This window comes from Ciconia boyciana, chromosome 1, assembly GCF_034638445.1.
Source record: "Ciconia boyciana chromosome 1, ASM3463844v1, whole genome shotgun sequence".
NCBI classification, from domain to species: domain Eukaryota; kingdom Metazoa; phylum Chordata; class Aves; order Ciconiiformes; family Ciconiidae; genus Ciconia; species Ciconia boyciana.
In genome coordinates, this window is record NC_132934.1 from 13,726,356 (window position 1) to 13,745,277 (window position 18,922).

Sequence of the window (18,922 nt, forward strand, 5' to 3'; positions counted from 1 at the left end):
TCCAGTAAAGTCCCAATAAAATTCTCATCCTCTGACTTCTGCCTGCAGATGGCCAGTAGAGTTTATTAAGTTTTATGAAGACTGCAAATGAATGAAAAGAAATATAACCAGCCACTAAAAGTTGTTCTGTTCTGTGCTTATTTGCTTTTCCCTTTTTTTTTTTACAACTATGCATAGTTACAGACAATGACAACAAAATCAATCTTAAAAAATATGTTGCCACAGCCTAATTTCTCCATTTCTCCTGCTTGCAATTTCTGCAGTTTATTTGTCTGATATCCTCAGACTCCTTTCTACTGATTTAGAGACAGCTTTGGTTGAACAGTAGTTTTTATATTTTCTTTTAGGCCCTCATACCTGTATTTTTTGAAGTAACTGAGTCTCTAGTCAGTAAGGTCATGCTGCTGCCCTTCTTACTGAGCCTTCTGAACAGGGTGTGCTGACGTTGAGGTGACCCAGCCTAAGCACTCAGTCTGAATTGCTCTCATGGGCCAGAAGAAGAAATCCTCAAAAAATTTCAATCAAGTATCACTAGGTCAGTCTGTAAAAGTCATGCCTTTGTATGCCTATATCTGATTACTTCTAAGCTGGGTTACAGAGAAATTAGAAAGGTATAAAATAGACTCAGGCAAAGTTGGGCTGAAATGAGATACTGCAGTGAGAGATCTGTTGAATCTTCATGTTTGGTGTTCCTGTAGGGTCCCTGTAGGCTCTAATTCTGTACTAACTTTGTGGTAGGCCATACATCTTTTGGGATAAATTGTAGGGGAAACAGTTTGGAGGGTCTCTTTTTTTTAAGAACTTGTAGTGACCTCGATATTTAAGGAGCTGAAGAGACTGGAGAACAGTAAAGAGCAGAAATTAAAAGACTAACAGAAAAAGAGGAGTTGAAATTGAAAATTTATTATGCCACTGAGTTGGTACAGCTTCAATTTGAAGACCTACCTTCAACCACTAAGTACAAATTCAATTAAAAGTAATTAATTTAATTTAAATAATTAATTAATATAATACCTGTGCAGGAATGAAAACTATCAGATGGTGCAAAGCAAGGGCATACACTGAGGAAAAGGTTACTTTCTGTTGGAATAACTCAAGTAAATCAGTTGCTGATTCCAAAATTATGTATAGCAGTATCATGAAAGGCAGATACCTCATTTCTCTGGGTTGATGCTTATGATAAAGGCACTCATATGACTGAGTAACCTGAAAGTCCCCTGACTTGTGCAAATAGGCTATTGCTGCACATGAATGAAAAAAACGAGCAGACACTCTCTTCTTCCATTAACTGTTGTAGATATGCTTTTTCTGAGCAGCCATAGCAGTCTTTTAATGGTCTTTATAACCTTATTCCCCTCAGAAGTTCTGGGGATGGGAAAGACTCGGGTTTAGATACAGCAGCGGAGGTGCTCCTGCCCAGCAGCATTCAGGTGGGCTGCATCACCGGGGGGGGCTGGAAGGAAGGAGTCTCAAGAAGGAGGCAGGGGGAGGAACAAATTCTTTTGGTAAAAAACTACTAGGTTTAGAGAGAACTAGGAAATGCAGCTTGTCTTTGACAGAGATTTGGGGTTTCTTGGGAGAAGTAAGAGGCTCTTTTCTTTGGGAAAAGTACCTGAAGAGGTTTGGAGATGCTTAACAATAAACAAGACACAGGAAGAACCACAGCCTGCTCTTTTTTTCCCTCCATCCCTCTGTCCCATCTCCATCCTATCTCTCTAACACAGTGCGTTCTTAGTCCCTTCTCTAGTGTTTGGGTTACTACTCTACTCACCCTTAGGAAAGTTTTACACTGAGAAGAAAGAGACGAGGGAAAAAAGGAGTGGAAAATATGTATGTTGCCACTTTTCATGACATTGCAGAGCATAACAATAAAAAATAATGACTATGAACATGAAAGTACTATTTTGCCTTCATTTTTTTTCCTTCTTCCTATGACATGTTAGTTACATGCCAGCATTACTGAATGTTAAAACATGAAGAAAACATGGGTAGATCTTAACTGTCTTATTATTATCCCATACATTTAAAACTCCGGAAGGAAAAGTGACTTAGAAACCTGATTATTTTGTCATTGTCACAAATTGGTGTATTAATTGGACACTATATTTGCAAAGTGCCCTTACGAATGCAAACAAAATGTGTCTGGTAGATTAACAAAGGACCACACACCTGTTTCTCATGCACAGTTCCTTTCTGATGCTGTCACAGAACCATACTGAGAGAGAGTTTTGGCAGATGGCATTACAATTCAAATAAAGAAAAATAAGCTCCTGAATTCATACATATTTCCTTGTCATTCAAATGCCAAGGGATATTTTAACATAATGTTTAAAGTATGGAGTGACTCAATTTGAGTGTACTCATAAATATAACTAATGCATAATGATGAATAAGTTATGACAAGAAGTTTCAGGAAGCAGTTACATGCAACTAAAGCAGATTTTTACCTATTGTGCAACAAAGCAAAAAGTAATAAAAGATGGGACTTTTAAAGTTCTCACCCTAGACAAGTCAATGAAGCCACTGAGGAGACAAAAGCAGATTCTAATCTGATTTCACTAGTATAAATCAAGAATTGCTGCCTCAGCAGCTGCAGTGTTAGCCTGAATTTTCTACGGTGCAATGTAATCTCCCTCATCAATTGTATTGATTTATCTATTTAATCAAATACTATTTAAACAACTAATGTATCTGCATTACATATATCCAGCTACTGTTCAGAACTGTGAAAACATATTATTAAAAAGCATGGTAGTCATAGAAACAGATCATGTAGGAAGTACCTTGAGGAGGATTCTTCTATCTGATTGCATACAACTTCATTAGCCACTCGGAAATAAAATATAAAAATGTAAGATGTCTTGTACTTGATCAAAGCACTAGTTTATTTAATCTGCTCTGAGATTTCCATCCAAGGCCAGTATCTGATGCTTCTGAGGCAGTTGCAGCTCATCACAAATAAGTAATGTACCTATGCAATTTTACAGTCTGGGCAGAATAGCTTTTTATTTGTGGACCACCCCCAGATAATCAGTTCATTTTAAGTATACAAAGTGGTTTTTGGTGGTTTTTTTTCCATTATCACTATAGATGCAACATTTTCCCATCTTTTTATACTATGTCTATCCATTTGCCTCACTGGTCTGTCACATGAAATCAAGTAATTGCCATTTGGTGTAATAACAATGCAGAAAAACAAAAAAAAACCAGAAAGCATTATGCTGTGTGCTTTATTTTGAAACATTGACTTGAGACTCTCAAGACCCAGTGAGACAAATTAAGTCATGAAATAAATGTTTTCTAATGTTGATTGAAATTTTAATTAAACTTTACTGTTGTTATTTTAAAAATCAGTCAGAAACAAGGTAAAATAACCTGTTTGACCAGGAAAGACGGTTAAGGGAGATGAAGAAAAGGGGTTGTCCTCTGTGCGGAGGAACAGAGTGGATGTACGGAGCTCTCCTGTGGGATGGACGGCTGGCTGTTGAAGAGTCTGTGGGTCAAGATCAGAGGAGAGGCTGGTAGGGGAGACTTGGTGGCGGGTTGTTGTTACAGACCCCCTCATCAGCATAAGGAAGTGGATGGAGCCTTCTTTAAACAACTCAAGGAAGTCTCTAATCACAGATTCTGTTTTCATGGGGGACTTTAACCTCCCTGACATCTTCTAGATGAGCAGCAAGGCAGGAGACAAGGAGGCAAGAAGATTTCTGGTGGGTTTTGGGGATAACTTCTCAAAATAAGTACCAGATGGGCCCACCATGAAGGGTGATGCACAGCTGGACCTCCTATGAACTAACAGCAAGAACTAGTGGGAGATGTGGTAATCGATGGCAGCTTTGGCTATAGTGACCATGAAACAATTAAGTTCAAGATTCTGTGGCAGAGGAGCTCAGGACACTGGCAGGTGACAAGCCCTGATAATGTCCCTGACAAAATCATGAAGTGAGTCCTCTAAGAACACATTTCTGCGCACCCGAAGGAGAGGGTGGTGACTGGGAACAGCCAGTGTGGATTTACCCCGTGCAAATCATGCCTGACCAACCTGATTGGTATGCTAAAATGACTGGATTTGTGGATGAAGCAAAAGCAGTGGATGTCATTTACCTTGACTTTTGTAAGATTTTTTTGTACTGTTTCTCACAATATTTGTGTATCGCACTTAGGGCATTAAAAATCTAGATGGATGGAGAACTGCACAGGTAAATAACTGTTTCGGTGGTGGAGCTCAGAAGCTAGTGGTTAATGGGCCATACTAGACCTGAATGCCTATGCAAGAGGAGTATTGCAGGGGTTTATAGCAGAGTCTGTCCTCTTCTGACGTCTTTATGTACAGTCTGAAGCAGGCAACAAAGTCAACTTTGCAGGTGAGCCCAAGGGGACCAGTTAACATGGTCAAGGGCAGGGCTGCCATTGAGGGACCTAGTCAGGCTGGAGGAACAGGCCAGCGGAAACCTTGTGAAATTCAACAAGGACAAATGCAAAGTCCTGCACCTGGGCAGGAAGAAAATCTTGCAACAGTACAGGTTGGGAACTGACTCGTTAGACCGCATCTGTAATACTGCATCCAGTTTTGGGACCCCCAATACAAGATAAACTGGATTGATACACAGGAACAAGCTCAGCAGAGGTCCACCAAGAGGGTCAGGGGCAGGAGCACTTGCCCTATGAGGAGAGGCTGAGGGTAATCCTGTTTCCCCTTTAGTAAAGTTTGGCAGTGAAAATAGCATTGAAACGTGTCATTTGGGTTTGTTACAGAATAATAGGCTTTTTTTTCTTTGTCATATCAGAGGTTAAGAGGTGAAGGCTACCTAAAGTATGTTGAAGCCTATATAAGAATTTGAGATACTAGTAACAGAATACCTAGCTGCCTTCCATGAGGTCTAGCCTGCATTAATAGTAGCTACATACTTTTATGGGGCTTCTTAGGTCAGTAGCCAAACTGCAGGTTTTAGGTTATATAATAGCAGTAAAGTCAATAACTCCATAAATTCACAGGATATGTTGTTAAACATTTAACAGCAAAGGAAATAATATAAATAAATGAAGAGACTGAAAAGCAAATAGAAGAAAAGCCTAACTTCATGAGATCAGGCAGTTATTAGGTAGAAAACACTGGTTTGTAACAAGGCTGAATTGATACAGTCAGTAATAAGGTACAAGCACTGAAAGATTTGAACATCCAAAAGATCAAAAAGAATGTTTCTTTTCAGTCTGTTTTCTTCAAAGTCTAAAGAATATAGCATAAAAAAAGCCGTGTTAATAAAATCAGTTTCAAAGGCAGAATCTTCCACACTGGAGCTGTATGTGGCGTGCAGCAAATCTGCTGAACTTCAGGAATACAAATTGATAATGCAGCACGCAGTTGATGTACTTGGGGCTCCTTTTCTGCTGGTAAAACGAGTGTGCTTGTGACAGTCTCTTTTATGTGCATGTCTGAACTTCAAACCAGGCGGCAATGCTGTCGCAGCTCCTTGGCATGTGAGTAACCACCGGGGCACATGCTGAGCTTCTCTGGCAGGTTCGTGTTCTGCACTGAGATTCATCCTGAAGTGACTTCACTCCTAGCAATGCCCACATTAGATAGTTTAAAGCTAGGAGCTGTGAGGACAAGGGTTTCAGTGATTCTGTTTAGATGTACCCTTTGATATATTAAAAATGAGATAATGTGTAATTAACACAGAATTCAGAAAATTATTCCAAAATATTCTTGGAAGGTAAGGAACATAACTCTTTAATTATTCCATGGAAACCTGATGCATTTATATCCAGTCTCCTGGGCAAGAACTTGTAGCTAAAAAATGAGATCTTACAGTGTTTCCTAGTGGTCTCTATTTCCCCAGCAAAACACAAGTCATTTTAGTGGAAACTGTGAGATCAACAAGGAGCTGGTGTAAGCTTCTCTCTCCCCAAGCATTCTGTCATATAAACCAAGTACCCAGCACAAATAACACAGAAGTAAGGACAGAGAACAAGACAAAAGGATAATATGATTTGATTTAAAAAAATTAAAGTTTTAATAATAAATGTTTTTCAGTGAGTATTTCTGCATTCCTTAAATCTGTTATTTCTAAATACACTGAAAACAGGATTTTGTAGGTTTTTTGGAACCTTTTAACAGAAACTCTAAGCTTTTTCTTGAAAAGGTCCATGGAGAGTACTCAGACCAGCTTCAGCTATTGCCCAGTAAACCATTGAGAACTGAGGTCTTTATTAAGGAAACCATCTCAGGCACTACCTACAATAACCTAACTAAATTCTCAACATATAAGGTATTCTTTCCCCTAATTTCTTTTTAATTGCATTTTTTTTTCATTTTTATTTGAATTAATAGCTAACAAACCCTTTATGAACTCTTTTTTAATAGTTAAAACTCAGTAATTCAGTTGGTACTTTTTGACTGTATTAATGCAAATCTTGATTAGACATTAGACAGTTCTGCATGTCAGAGGGATCAAGTACACCTAATGTGAAAAATATCCCTACTGTTGGCAATATTTAACTTGGTAACAATGCTGGGAGAAAATATTATTGAATTTATAGTAATATTTAGTAATCTACGTTCTGCACAATTAAGGATGTTGCACGGCACAATAAGCTGCACAGAAGGAAGAAGATGCATTTATCAGATGTGAATGTTACTTAGACATTTGTTTCCATTGTGCAAGAAGAAATTATGCATAATGTCATTTTATTCATGAGAATAAATTGCACATGAATGGTTTGTGATTACAGACAGAACGTAAACAGTCATGACTGTGAAATTTGCTGCTATGAGAATGGCAGTTGGAGAACACGAGTTTAATTGAAATTGAGCTTACATGCATCTTTTCCAACCTAAATGATTCGATGATTCTCTGGCTTGGCTTGGAGTTGGTACATTCCCTGAGTTTTCCAGGTCTTTCATGACAGGAAGAGTGAATTTGGTTTTGCTATAGAGGTGGGGTTGCCCATCCTGCCTTTGTTGTTATTTGTTTTCACTGAGACAGTGAAAAATTCAACTTCTGATTTTTTTATCTAATTTATTTTCTCCTGCAGCTTTTGATTTGTACAGTAGCATAGAGAAGTCCATGTTAGTAATTGCATTTTCCAGCTTAGGCCACAACATTTGAAACATGGCTAACTGCAGGAACCTGTTGAGGCAGTATAAAGGATTTTACCATAGCATATACCTGTTGATTTTTTTGTTGTTTTTTGGAGCTCCCAGATGTTGTGCAGATAGGTGACCTAGCAGAACGTATGTGGATAGTAGGCTAAATACTGACTTTCAGTGAGTAACGTTGTCTTCTCTTTTCTTATGGCAATCTGTAACAGAAGGTTTCAGGAGCAGCAGCACAACTACTATATGTTTCACATATCGGCTGGGCAATGTGGACAGGCGCTAACGAGCGTTCCAACGGGACTCCTCCAGCCCCCTGCTCCTGAGGGAGCAGCACAGCACACCATGAGCAGCAGCCCCTCCTTGTAATCTGTGCCCTGTGCCTTAGGGTATTGCAGGCAATGTTTTCTATGTAAGCTACGCAGTGAGGACCACTGGTTTAGACTTGCAGATGAATATTGGCAAAGATTATGTCTCTTAAAGAAACTGGAAAAGTGTGCAACTGCATTGGACTGTGGAGCTGCGTGGTACTTTGTAACTTTTAACCCAGCTCATTTGATGCCCTCTGTATTAGGTAACTGACTTGAAAAGGCAAAACTGAATTTGAAACAGGGAGAAAGAAAAGAGAAGAGAGAAAGCAAGAGATAAAACAAACACAGGCTGTTGAGTGGAAAGATACGACATGATTTCTGAAAAGTCTCATACATAGGTTAGAAAAGGATCCCTGACCTGTGCCTGGGTGTTAACAAGGCACATGAACCAAACTCATGCTGACTTCCACAGCTTCCACATCCTTATTGACAGCATTTTCAATAACAGCAGGCGTTATATGTTCTTTTTCTCTCTCATAGTATACTCTTTTGTACTATACAAATATTTTGATTGCAGCCAATTCAAGAAATATGTTCTTGTCTTTCTTTCCAGCCTGTCAGTAAGGTAGTGACACAATGCTGGCTGTTGTTCTGAAACCTTGAGAGGTTTTAATGACTCTCTTTAACACAGTTGATACTCCATAAACTTCAGAAAAATTAATCTTTGGGTTTGGTAATATGCTTTTTCATCTTGGCACATTGAGATCCAAAATGTACTCCTTCCTCCATCCCCAGAGAAGGTTAACTGGCACCATCAAAAATCATTCTGAAACACAACAGCTTTCAGAAGGCAAAATAAGAGCATCTGGACCATTAGCATAAGCAGGCTGTGATGAGAAGGCACTACCATTGATTATTAAAGTGACCTGCTTGACTTTACATTAGTCTGTCCTCTTTTTTTTTCCTTCTTTCTTTCCTTCTTTCTTTCTTTCTTTGAAAATACAAGGGCCTTTGTTACCATTGGGCATTTAACTTTTAGAAATGTGGCTCCTTCTGCATTTAAAAGCTTACCCAGATGCATATTGAGCAAAGTGTCTGAGTATCAGCTGTGCCTTTTTGATCTTTTTTATTTTGGATGACTGCTGCAGTGTTAGCTATATGCTGCTTCTCTGGTAAGGAATAAAGCATGAAATGTGAAAACTGGAGCATATATATGTACTATACAGATTATCCAGCACCTTTCCATCCACTGGTGGTATCAGCATTGCCAAATGCTGCACAATAACTGATTTTTAAATGGTGATTTTACAAATGTTCCTGAACAGACCCTCCATTGGATGATAGGAGGAGATCTGTGGGAATGCAATGTCAGATATTGAAGACTGAAAATAAAGGATGGAATTTTTTTTCCTTCTATACAGAGAAATCCTCCTGGAATCAATAGAATTGAAAGACATGAATGATAGAAGTGTTGAGCTCATGAAAATGAAGACTTAATATGTAGCATAGTAACCATGAAACCATTGGTTGCAGAAATTATACATGAACTAGCATGCTAGTGCTACCAAATGAATATCAGAGAATGCTATAATTTATAGCTCCCTTCCCAGTTTGAATCATGGTGGCCAATAGTAATGTCCTTTACGAGTGTTTTATAACCATTTTCTTTTATAAATGTTTACTGTTCACCCTCATCCCTAATGATCACCATTGGGCACAGTGAAATGAAAAAGAGGAACTGTAATGTTCTCACCTCTAATTTGGCAAATGCTTAGCTTCCTATTTTACGAAGAACTAAAATATTTCTGTCCTGTAATCTTTCATTTCAATAGTGAAAAATGGAATAGATGCCACTATTTAATGTAATGAAAAATAATCACGGTGCTCCTGAAAGCAAATGTAGCAGAAGATTATTCTAACAGAAGGTCTGTAGTAAACTACACTCCACTAACCTTATCTGCTATACTTTGCAGGGGAACAGGCGGCTCGGGGTTTGTGCTCTAGCAATTCCATTTTACTGGTCAACACAGAATTTTAATTAAACATAGCTTACAGGCTGCATCTCAACTGGAAAAACTAAATTAGAGTATAGACTTACATGGAGTTTATATCTATTATGGTACATGAAGGTAATTTTTTATTTCCTTTCTTCTGAACCCATGACTATTTTATGATGTTAGATAATCAGTGGTTCAATCCATGCATTTAAAAGTGGTTTCTCTATAATATGTCCAATTCATTAAATTTTTACAGACTTTTACACTAGAAAATGGGATTTGCCATTTGCCCTCTCAGTAGTTGTGCTAGTTCATAAATACAGTTATGCATCATTACTTTAGGAAAAAACAGGCCAATAGGTTAATAGTAACTCTTCAAATTATTTCAGATTTTCATAAATGTGTAAAATAAAATATGTCGTCTGCATCTATACACTTTAAAGTGTGTATATTTACAGAAAGATACCTACTTTTAAATTTTGGGCAAAACATCTACTTTCTTTTTTTAATTTTGTAGTTGGAAAAAACTCCACCTACTAATACACTTTGGGAAAGGGACCTATGCACACATTTGTGTGTATGTGTGCATGTTTATGTGTATTTTTAAGTATGTACAGATTTTACCGGTACTTGCCTCACTTTTTTCTAAGGGAGTGTAATTGTAGATGGCCAGATATGAAAGCAACATGAAGTTAATTAGGTAAAGAAATCTTGCAAGGTTACATGAAAATAAAATGTACCTACTGCATTTAAACTAACACTTTATTTTTATTCTATGTCATAGAGTTATGTAAAGGTATCATTTTTTCATAGCAAATTATTAAGAGGAGCCTTATTTATCATGCATGCATTGGGAATGAAATTTACTGTAGGGACAGTGCAGGATTTGTGCATCAGCTGCTTTCTTTTTGAATATTTATGTATTACGTCCCACAGTCTTGTCTCAGAATATACAGGCCTTTGTGGGAATCATTGTAGGGTCAGTCTCCTACAGATTTTACTGAAGTTCTGGGCAGGTCTGGAAAGAGCAACACCAGGGCTTTCTAATGCTTGGTAACTTGACGATGAGCCAGCGACATGCCCTTGCAACAAAGCAGGCCAACAGCCTCCTGGGCTGCAGTTGGCAGAGCATTGCCAGCAGATCAAGGGAGATGATCCTTCCCCTCTACTCAGCAGTGCTGAGACACAGATGGAGTTCTGGGTCCAGTTCTGGGCTCCCCAGAGCAAGAGAGACATGGATATACAGGAGAGAGTCCAGTGAAGGGCCACTAAGATGATTAAGGGACTAGAACATCTCTCCTATAAGGAAAGGCTGAGAGAGCTGGGACTGTTTGGCCTGGAGAAGAGAAGGCTCAGGGGGACCTTATCAATCTAAATAAATACCTGAAGGGAGGGTGCAAGGAAGACAGAACCAGGCTCTTTTCAGTGGTGCCCAGTGACAGGACACGAGGTAAAGGGTACAAACTGAAATACAGGAAATTCTGCTTAAACATAAGAAAAAAACTTCTTCACTCTGTGGGTGATGAAACACTTGAAGAAGTTGTTCAGAGAGGCTGTGGAGTCTCCATCCTTGGATATATTCAAAAGCTGACTGGAGATGGTACTGAGCAACCTGGTCTAGGTGACCCTGCTTTGAGCAGAGAGGTTGGGCTAGACAATCTCCAGAGGTATCTCCCAACCTCAACAGTTCTGTGATTCTGTGACCTGCTTAAATACCTTATTTTGCATTTATTTCTATGAAGTGACAATAACAAAACAGCCTTGACAAAAGCAGTCCAGAGTGTGGACCTGTGAAGATTTCAAAGCTAACAATATTGTTATAATAATAGGAAAAATTGAGTATCAACATTAAGGAAGCCCTTGAGCTTTTTGTTACAAAAAAAGTAATGTGGAGTTCCTCATCTGCCAGTCTCTGGCAGAAGGTTGTATCCTTCATTGCAGTATTGGAATAGGCTGAGCAGGAACATCCTCTGAGGGTAATGTGACCTGAAGACCACAGCCATCTAAGCAGGTTCACTCAAGAAAGGATCAGCTATTACAGAGGCATTTAAATGAGAAGTAACAAGCAGAGATGAAGCCGTTTCTTAAAATTGCTTTTTAACTCTTTAATCTCCCTATTGCCAGTCAGGCTTTACTTTCCTATTTGCCTTTTAGAGCACATCAGTAATTGTCTATTCACATTGTCACTGAAAAAAAAAAGAAGCTCAAATCATCCAGGAGTAATTCTTTATGGCCAGTTTAATGACTGTGTTCGGTATAATCAGTTCTGCTCTGTCTAGTTCAGTACTCATTGTCTCCGAAAAGTTACTTTAAAAGTGCAACTGAGTTTAAAAAGGAAAAAAATCTGAGATAAGGAATTCCAGAATCAAATTTCCTTATAGAATCTCAGTACCACTCCCCGTATATTGTGCCATAGTCTTTAACTGCACAGAAATTGATACCTGTGTGTGATGGGAATGCCTATCCTTTTGTGAGTCTCCTCCATCAAAGTAATCACATCTGGCACTGAGGCTTTTACTCTGTTCGTGTCAACTGAGATACTTGTCACATCCGTCTGGTGCCTTTTAAACACAAGATGAAGTTCTGTTGGCAGTATAATAATTTTTTAAGCATTCAGTGTGAGTGATAATAAAATATGTATGGATGTACATGAATATATATGTGACAGTTTGCTTGTACATGAACAGATTGATTTTTGAGATCATTAAATTAATGTACTTAACATTTTAATTGTTAATATCGGAATGTTTTAGGAATCTCCATTTCTGCAAAATGTAATTAGTTTTATGGCCAGAAAATGCTATAATATCTTTTTTTGGTTTGTACTTCCATGTACTACTATGTACTCCGATGTCCCTGATATATAACTAAGCTTTGGAACAGGATGTCTTTGGTGGTTGTGGAACTGCCATCACAGTGAGACAAATAGTACAAACTTCTCAGGAACATTTAGGTATACTTACTGTACTTACATTGCAGGAAGCAAACTTTTTACATTCCTTCTAGACCAACTTTTCCAGATTGCTAGCAAAGAAAAAGGCCCAAAAAGGAAAGTACTTTTTTTGTGTGTACCTATTTGGGAAAACAGAATGCCCTCACTTCCTCCGGCGGTGATGTCATACAAGATGTGCTACAGTTATTGGCTGGCACAGCTGTTGGAACAATAAAGTAGTTCAACTAAAATGTGTTGTTCTGAAGGCTGAGATCTGTGTTTACATGCCAATTTTCAAGTTACTACTACTTGTGGCTGCCAGGGTGTGTGTTCAAGATCTGGCATTTGCTTTGGTCACTGTATCTAATTTCACTATCAAGTTATTTCCCTCAACACCCAGCAAAGATCCACAATTTCATTATTAGAAATCTTAGCATTCTGTACTGCCTTTACTGAAAGAGATAACTCTTTGTTTTTCAGAGCTTCCATATGGCTGGGAGAAAATTGATGATCCCATTTATGGCACTTATTATGTTGAGTAAGTTCCCAAGTTCAATATTAAGTTGCTGTTAATATGTCATAACCTAATAGTAGTATCCTCCGCAGTGCTTAGCCTGGCAAGGCATGGGTACAATTACTTGACATGTTAAACTGAGGGTATACCAGGAATTCTCAGTCATCAATACAGCTAATGTGTCCAAATATATTCAACGTGTCTCAAATCAGTGACTCAGGCATTCAGTCATTCTCTTTCTCCAGGGTCTGATTTCATTGTATCATTCCAGCTTATACTTGTACAAAGATCATACTCATTAAAGAAATGTTTTATTTTCTACATAAGATTTGGATATCCAGTGAGGTAGAGATCTTGTTAATCAATGAATAGAGCAAAGCATAATCATTTTAGCTCAGTTAAGATCCTTCTCTGGTTAGTCCTTCCTTGCTGCAAATCAGATGTTTACACTGTTTGTACCAGCAGGCAGGTTATTTATATGCTGCATATGAAATTTTGGAGAAGTTACATTTTATTTTGTACTTAAAAGTGCAGCTGAAAATAAGAGAATAGAAATTTCTATTTTCACAGCACAATCCTTGCTTACATTTTTTTCAGAGTTTATTTTAGTCATGAAACAAGAAAAAAAGATTCTTAGTCCTCTGTGCAAAGGGCAACAGAAAGCTTTTGTTTGAAGTACTAGGCAGAACCAGTTCTGGCCAGTTCCTACATAAAATAAGTAAATCAGAGAGATGGTTTTCTCTGCTTTTTAGCTTAACACAGTGAATAAGACCTATGCAAAGTGAATCTAGATTCAAAATTGTGATCCCTGTTCGGAGTGGTCAGTTCTCACTCTGCTCTCTACACAAAGTATATAGCAGAGGAGACAGAAAGCCACTCCCTGTCACTGTGCAGACAGCACTTGAAAGGTTGAGAAAGATCTACCCATGAATTCCTTTTATTAAACACGAGAGACCTTTAGAGAAGATGGCCCCTGACCTAAAATCTCAATATCAAATCCTGCCACTAAAGCAGTTCATTTATTCTAGTTATTTCATACAAAATAGAAAATTTTAGTTTGTGTGTCACATTATTCCCTTGGTCTCTTGAATCCATACCAACACATTGACTGCAGGATCGCTCTGGACAGATACTGGGGCTGCAGTTTTTCCAGACCTCAGGATATACTACTATTAACATGCACAGGGTAGAGCTGGACAGAGAGCTCCGAAAAAGATCTGATTTCTGCAGGGTTAGAAGATTAAGATTCCTTTTTCTTTACTGTGATAGCAGCAGCAGCTTGTGGATGCCCATGCACCTTCCCTCGCCCTCCTACAAAGCAAACAAACAAGTGAAAACAGGGTTTGGCCACTGCCCTGCTGACTCCTTCTGTCCCATTCTCCAAACGCAGTAGCACCTGCTCTGCTTCTTTGTCCCTGGCTTGTTCCCTGCCCTCAGGTGAAAGAGCCAGCAGCCCCATCTGCTTTGCTGCTCAGCCCAAATCAGCTTAGTCAGACCAGATCCAAGCAAAAAGATGAGTAAATTTTTGAAGTCCCTGCGTAATGCCATTAAATTACCCTCTCTTTCTATGCCTGAGTTCTTTTATGCTGTCCCCAGGTAACTAGGGGTTGGCATTCACGTATCTCTTTGTACTTAACCCCCCCTGAAGATTTCTGCACGTGCAATTATGCAGCTGCTGGGTGCAAGTAAAAGTCTTCTGCCCCAGTGGTTTTTTCGTGTATTTTGGTGAGTAACAGGTGTTGTGCAATTTCTGTGCATTATTCTCTTACTGAGACCCCCCTTTGTTGTTAGCACAGCCCAAGGCATTCTGGCACCGGAGAGGCTCACACTTCATTGCAGAGTCAGAAAAAGAACCAATATTTATCTCCATTTCATGTCCATCCACAGGTAAACAGACGCAAGGCACCAGGCCCAGATGTTATGTGATTACATACTTTAAGGCTGTTAGTGCCAAATTTATTAATCCTACCAAAGATAAGATTTGTGGAAAGATATATCAAACCTACTGCAGGCTCAGAGGTTTTTACAAGTGGAATAGATGTTCACAGGATGGCATTAAAACTGCAGCCACGCTAAGTTCATAAGGAGTTTTATAGTCAGTAAAATGTAGCTGTACTTTAATTTGCTGTCTGAGCTCAATAAGTCTGAAACAAAGATTGCTTTCCATTTTTCATCCTAAAAAGTGGCAGTCACACCTTTTTTATTGCCATTCAACAAATGAGTTCATTTTTAACTAGATAAAATCAGATTACAATAAACTCTCTTAATTATGGCATATTAGTGGGTAAATCAGGAAACGTTAGGTTATGAACTTTCACACATTCAAGTCCAGTCCAACTTTACATGCAGGTCTTTAAAATTGTCAGTGAATGAAGGGCTTGTACTCTGCCCCGCTGAAATATTTATACCCCATGGGAAGTTTGTAAGGATGAGCAATGAGGCAGACTCGGGTTCACCTTACAAGGGCCAGCCATGCTCAGTTCCAATAGCCTGAGACCAGAGGAAAAACTAAAAAAGAAACAAAGAAAAACCTCAAAGATTTTGCTAGCAAAGTTAATAAAGAGTAATCACAACATATTTGCAATTTCTGTTAAAAAATAAGGTCCCTAGTATAACTTCCTCTCTTAATCATGCATGAATGTAGGTATGAGACATTATTAAAATTTTCATTTGCCTTGTTATGCAGGTCCAGGCTTCATTTGTAAGGTGTAGACATTTGACATAAATGAGAAGTGTTTGCTATACTTAGGCTAACTTTCATGCAATTTTCTCTTAATTTATAAACTAAGAACTAGCAGCACTTAGCTGTGCAGGGCTATGGAGAGAATGTGGTTATTAGAGTGTGCTGGGTCTTTCAGCATTCTAATTGCCAAAAGATTATTTCCCCCTTTAAGGATGATTAACTACAACACAGAGCTCAATTTCCAGATGTGATCTCTTTAACAGAACAGCTAAATTAGCCACAGCAGTATTTATTCTGGAAAAATATACCTCCTTGACTTACAATTTCTGACAACACTCTGTTACTACTCAAATAGAAAAACTTATTTCAAGTCTTTTTGTCATTATAAAGTATTAGTAACTGAAAAATATGAATGTAAAGAGGAGTGAGGCACTAACAAGTTATGCATCAGAATGTCCATCTTTTAGGCATCCTGATCCTCAGAATTACTTCGGTGGGTTATAGGCAACAATTTCAAAAGTTATATTCACAAACTACGAAAAAACCCTATACGTTAAAGTAGCTAAGAAAAGGAGATAGGTTAAACTCCTTCTGCTGATGCACATGCTTAGATGTGCTACCATTTGGGCAGGGCTCAGTATCTTGGCCATCAACTAAAATCTGCATACCAGGCATTACTGCCCATAAATCTCCTAAGAATGTGTTTCAGTTTTCTTAAGCACATCTAACATGAAGCTCCATCAGAAAAACAGCTTAGCCTGGCCACATTCACTGATGAGATGGCAGAATGGTGTCTGTGTCTTCTAGGCTGGCTGGTGGTGCCAGTACCTACTCATAACACAAGAGATTTCAACTTCACACTATTTCAACTTCACAGCTAAACACAGCCCAAAATCAAATCCTGCCTCTGAGGGGTTGTCCCCAGTTAGCACACGGCGAGCTAACAGAGGACAGCAGCACCGACTACCCCTTCTTCTCTGCAGAGGGAAATTCAGGGTTCCTAGGACTAGAAAACAAACAAAAGGCAGCATGACTCTTCTGTACAGCCACAATGGCACTAGGATAAATTAGTGGGATTCTTGTCTTTGGATTAGGCTTTTATATTTAATATGCATTGTGTAAAATATAGGAAGATAGAAATGCTCACTGAATTAGACACTATGAGCAATGAGCAATACATTTTTGGATCGCATCCAAAATATATTTTAACCACAAAAGCGCTTATTTGTAACTATCTCTAAAACTCGCATTTGGCTTGTCTTATTAAAGGCCTAGGTTAGTAATATATATTTTGTATGCAGTTGAAGTAGCTAGATGAAAGGCTAGAACGTCCTTTCAAGGGAACTACTTAGCTTAATAACTTCTTTCTCAGGTAAACTCAGCAGCAGCAATTTTTCTGATTTAACCATGAAGCTGTACAGCACTTAAAATTGCATGAAAGGGAGGTGTTTCATGTCTCATCAATCTAGGAGCATAAATCCAGTGTTACTGACTGATAAAAATGACTGATTATCATTATAATTCTCTTTTCTTTGACTCCTCTTGGACACAATATTTAATGCAGTTGTTTGAATTTGTTGGAATTCTCCTATTCTGCTTTTGAGACTGCACACTACCATAAAACAATCAAAATACAGGAAAAAAATTGAGCTAAGAATTATTAAGGTTGCAGCAACAACTTGAGGTGCTTCAAGTACCTCTGTTAGTCTTCCTGTCTGATTTCCTAGGACAAAAATGTCATTTTCAAGATAGCCATTACTGAAGACATTTCTGTGTAAATGGACTAAACCACAACTTAAACTCTACCTAGAAGCTGTAGAGAGGCCGTGGATAACAGATTCTAGCTGTGATGTCAGTACCACAGGAACTGATGTTCCTTGAGCCATGGACACATTCTATATTAGCTAAAATCCCATCGTTTTAAATCACAGAACCACATATAAGTTGTAACTTAGGTTGCAAGAGGTCTCCTGTGGCACAGAGATGTGCCCTGCAATTACAGCATGACACTAAGCATAGTTCAAGGTCTTAAATGCATATCTGTAGTGTGTGATCTTGGATATCCGTTACATCTGTGTAATATGGCAAAAAAGCTATGGGAAACCCATGCTCTTCTGGAAGGGCAGCTGAAGACCAGGGCAGGATACTTTAAAGCCTCTAAAATAAGACATGATCCCTATGTTGAAGCAATTAACTCACTGTATAGCAACCCTGTTTTTAACCTTGTCAAATGCTAATGTACAACAAGCTAGATATTTTACCCCATATTTGCTATTGGAAGCTGTTTCATAATTTCACACTTCTGCTTGTAAGAAGCCTACAGATTTCAAGTCTGAAATCCTGACATCTTTAATACATTCTAGTATTTACTTCCAAATGTATTCATAGAATGCAATTATATATCAGAATTAATTCTGCTTGTATAAAAAGCTAAAACTCCTTTGGTCTTCTATCATAGAAGGCTCTCTCTTTCACTGGTCTTCCTGTAAAACCTTTTCTATGGGTTCATTTTATTTGGTCATGGGTGATCAGAACTTTATGTAGTATTTCACGTGATGTTTCATCACTGCCTTGTGTAATGGCAAAAGTAGTATTTCCTTTACGGTACTGAAATACATCGCATGATAGGTGGTAGTAGTTATGTTAGTAGTTATGTTAGTAGTTCATAATTACCCTATTTAATGCATGTAAGTCTTGTCTTTCTCCATTTTTAACTGGTGAAGTTTGTCTCCCTTCCATCATACGTTTCTAGGTTTGCAGTAGACTAAGGTGCTGAAGACCCTGACAATTACAGCATGGTCTAACTAGAAAGCAAAAGTCTAGGAAAGGAAAGGCTACAATCTTAAACAGCCTGTCTGAAGAAGGAAAGAAACAAAAGAGACTTCCTCTGTCTGCAGCATAGATTAAAATTTACAAGAAAATTATTAATCAAAATTTTAGAGTACAAGAGTAAGTTAGCAGCCACTTGAATGAGTTATAGCCATGTTAACAAAGTATTAACTCCAGGATTTATCACATTTACTTCCTCTCATTAAATCAGATATTCTTTTACATGACTGGGAATCTTTTCATTGCATTAGCTCTGGCCACTAAATCCTGATTTTCCAAGTATATTGCACTCCCATAGGACTTGCTGCCTTTCCTCTACCTCACTTCTTAATGGCAATTCCACTTACTTTCTTTGAAGCAGTGGTACGATCTGAATCCCAAGGGACCTGAAAAGTGCTTAATGTGGCATAAAAGGTCATTTCAGTATAAATTGAAGGTATTCAACCCTTTTTAGGATCTCAGAGTTTCAAAAGTTCCCAGGTCACCTCTCCAAGTGCTTAAAGCCCATGATTGGGATTGGATTTTCAGAACTCAATAGATAGTAGCTGTGTGAGAACAAA

At 38.4% G+C, this 18,922-nt stretch overlaps 1 protein-coding gene across 11 annotated transcripts in view; it reads left to right on the plus strand.

Moving 5' to 3' along the window:
* MAGI2 (membrane associated guanylate kinase, WW and PDZ domain containing 2) overlaps positions 1-18,922 on the plus strand; it is a 773,865-nt gene that overhangs the window by 599,556 nt on the left and 155,387 nt on the right. For all 11 annotated transcript variants that reach the window (XM_072858606.1, XM_072858618.1, XM_072858632.1 and 8 more), the window contains one exon: positions 12,817-12,874. In XM_072858606.1, the coding sequence (XP_072714707.1) occupies positions 12,817-12,874 (58 nt within the window). The remainder of the gene's footprint in view (positions 1-12,816; positions 12,875-18,922) is intronic.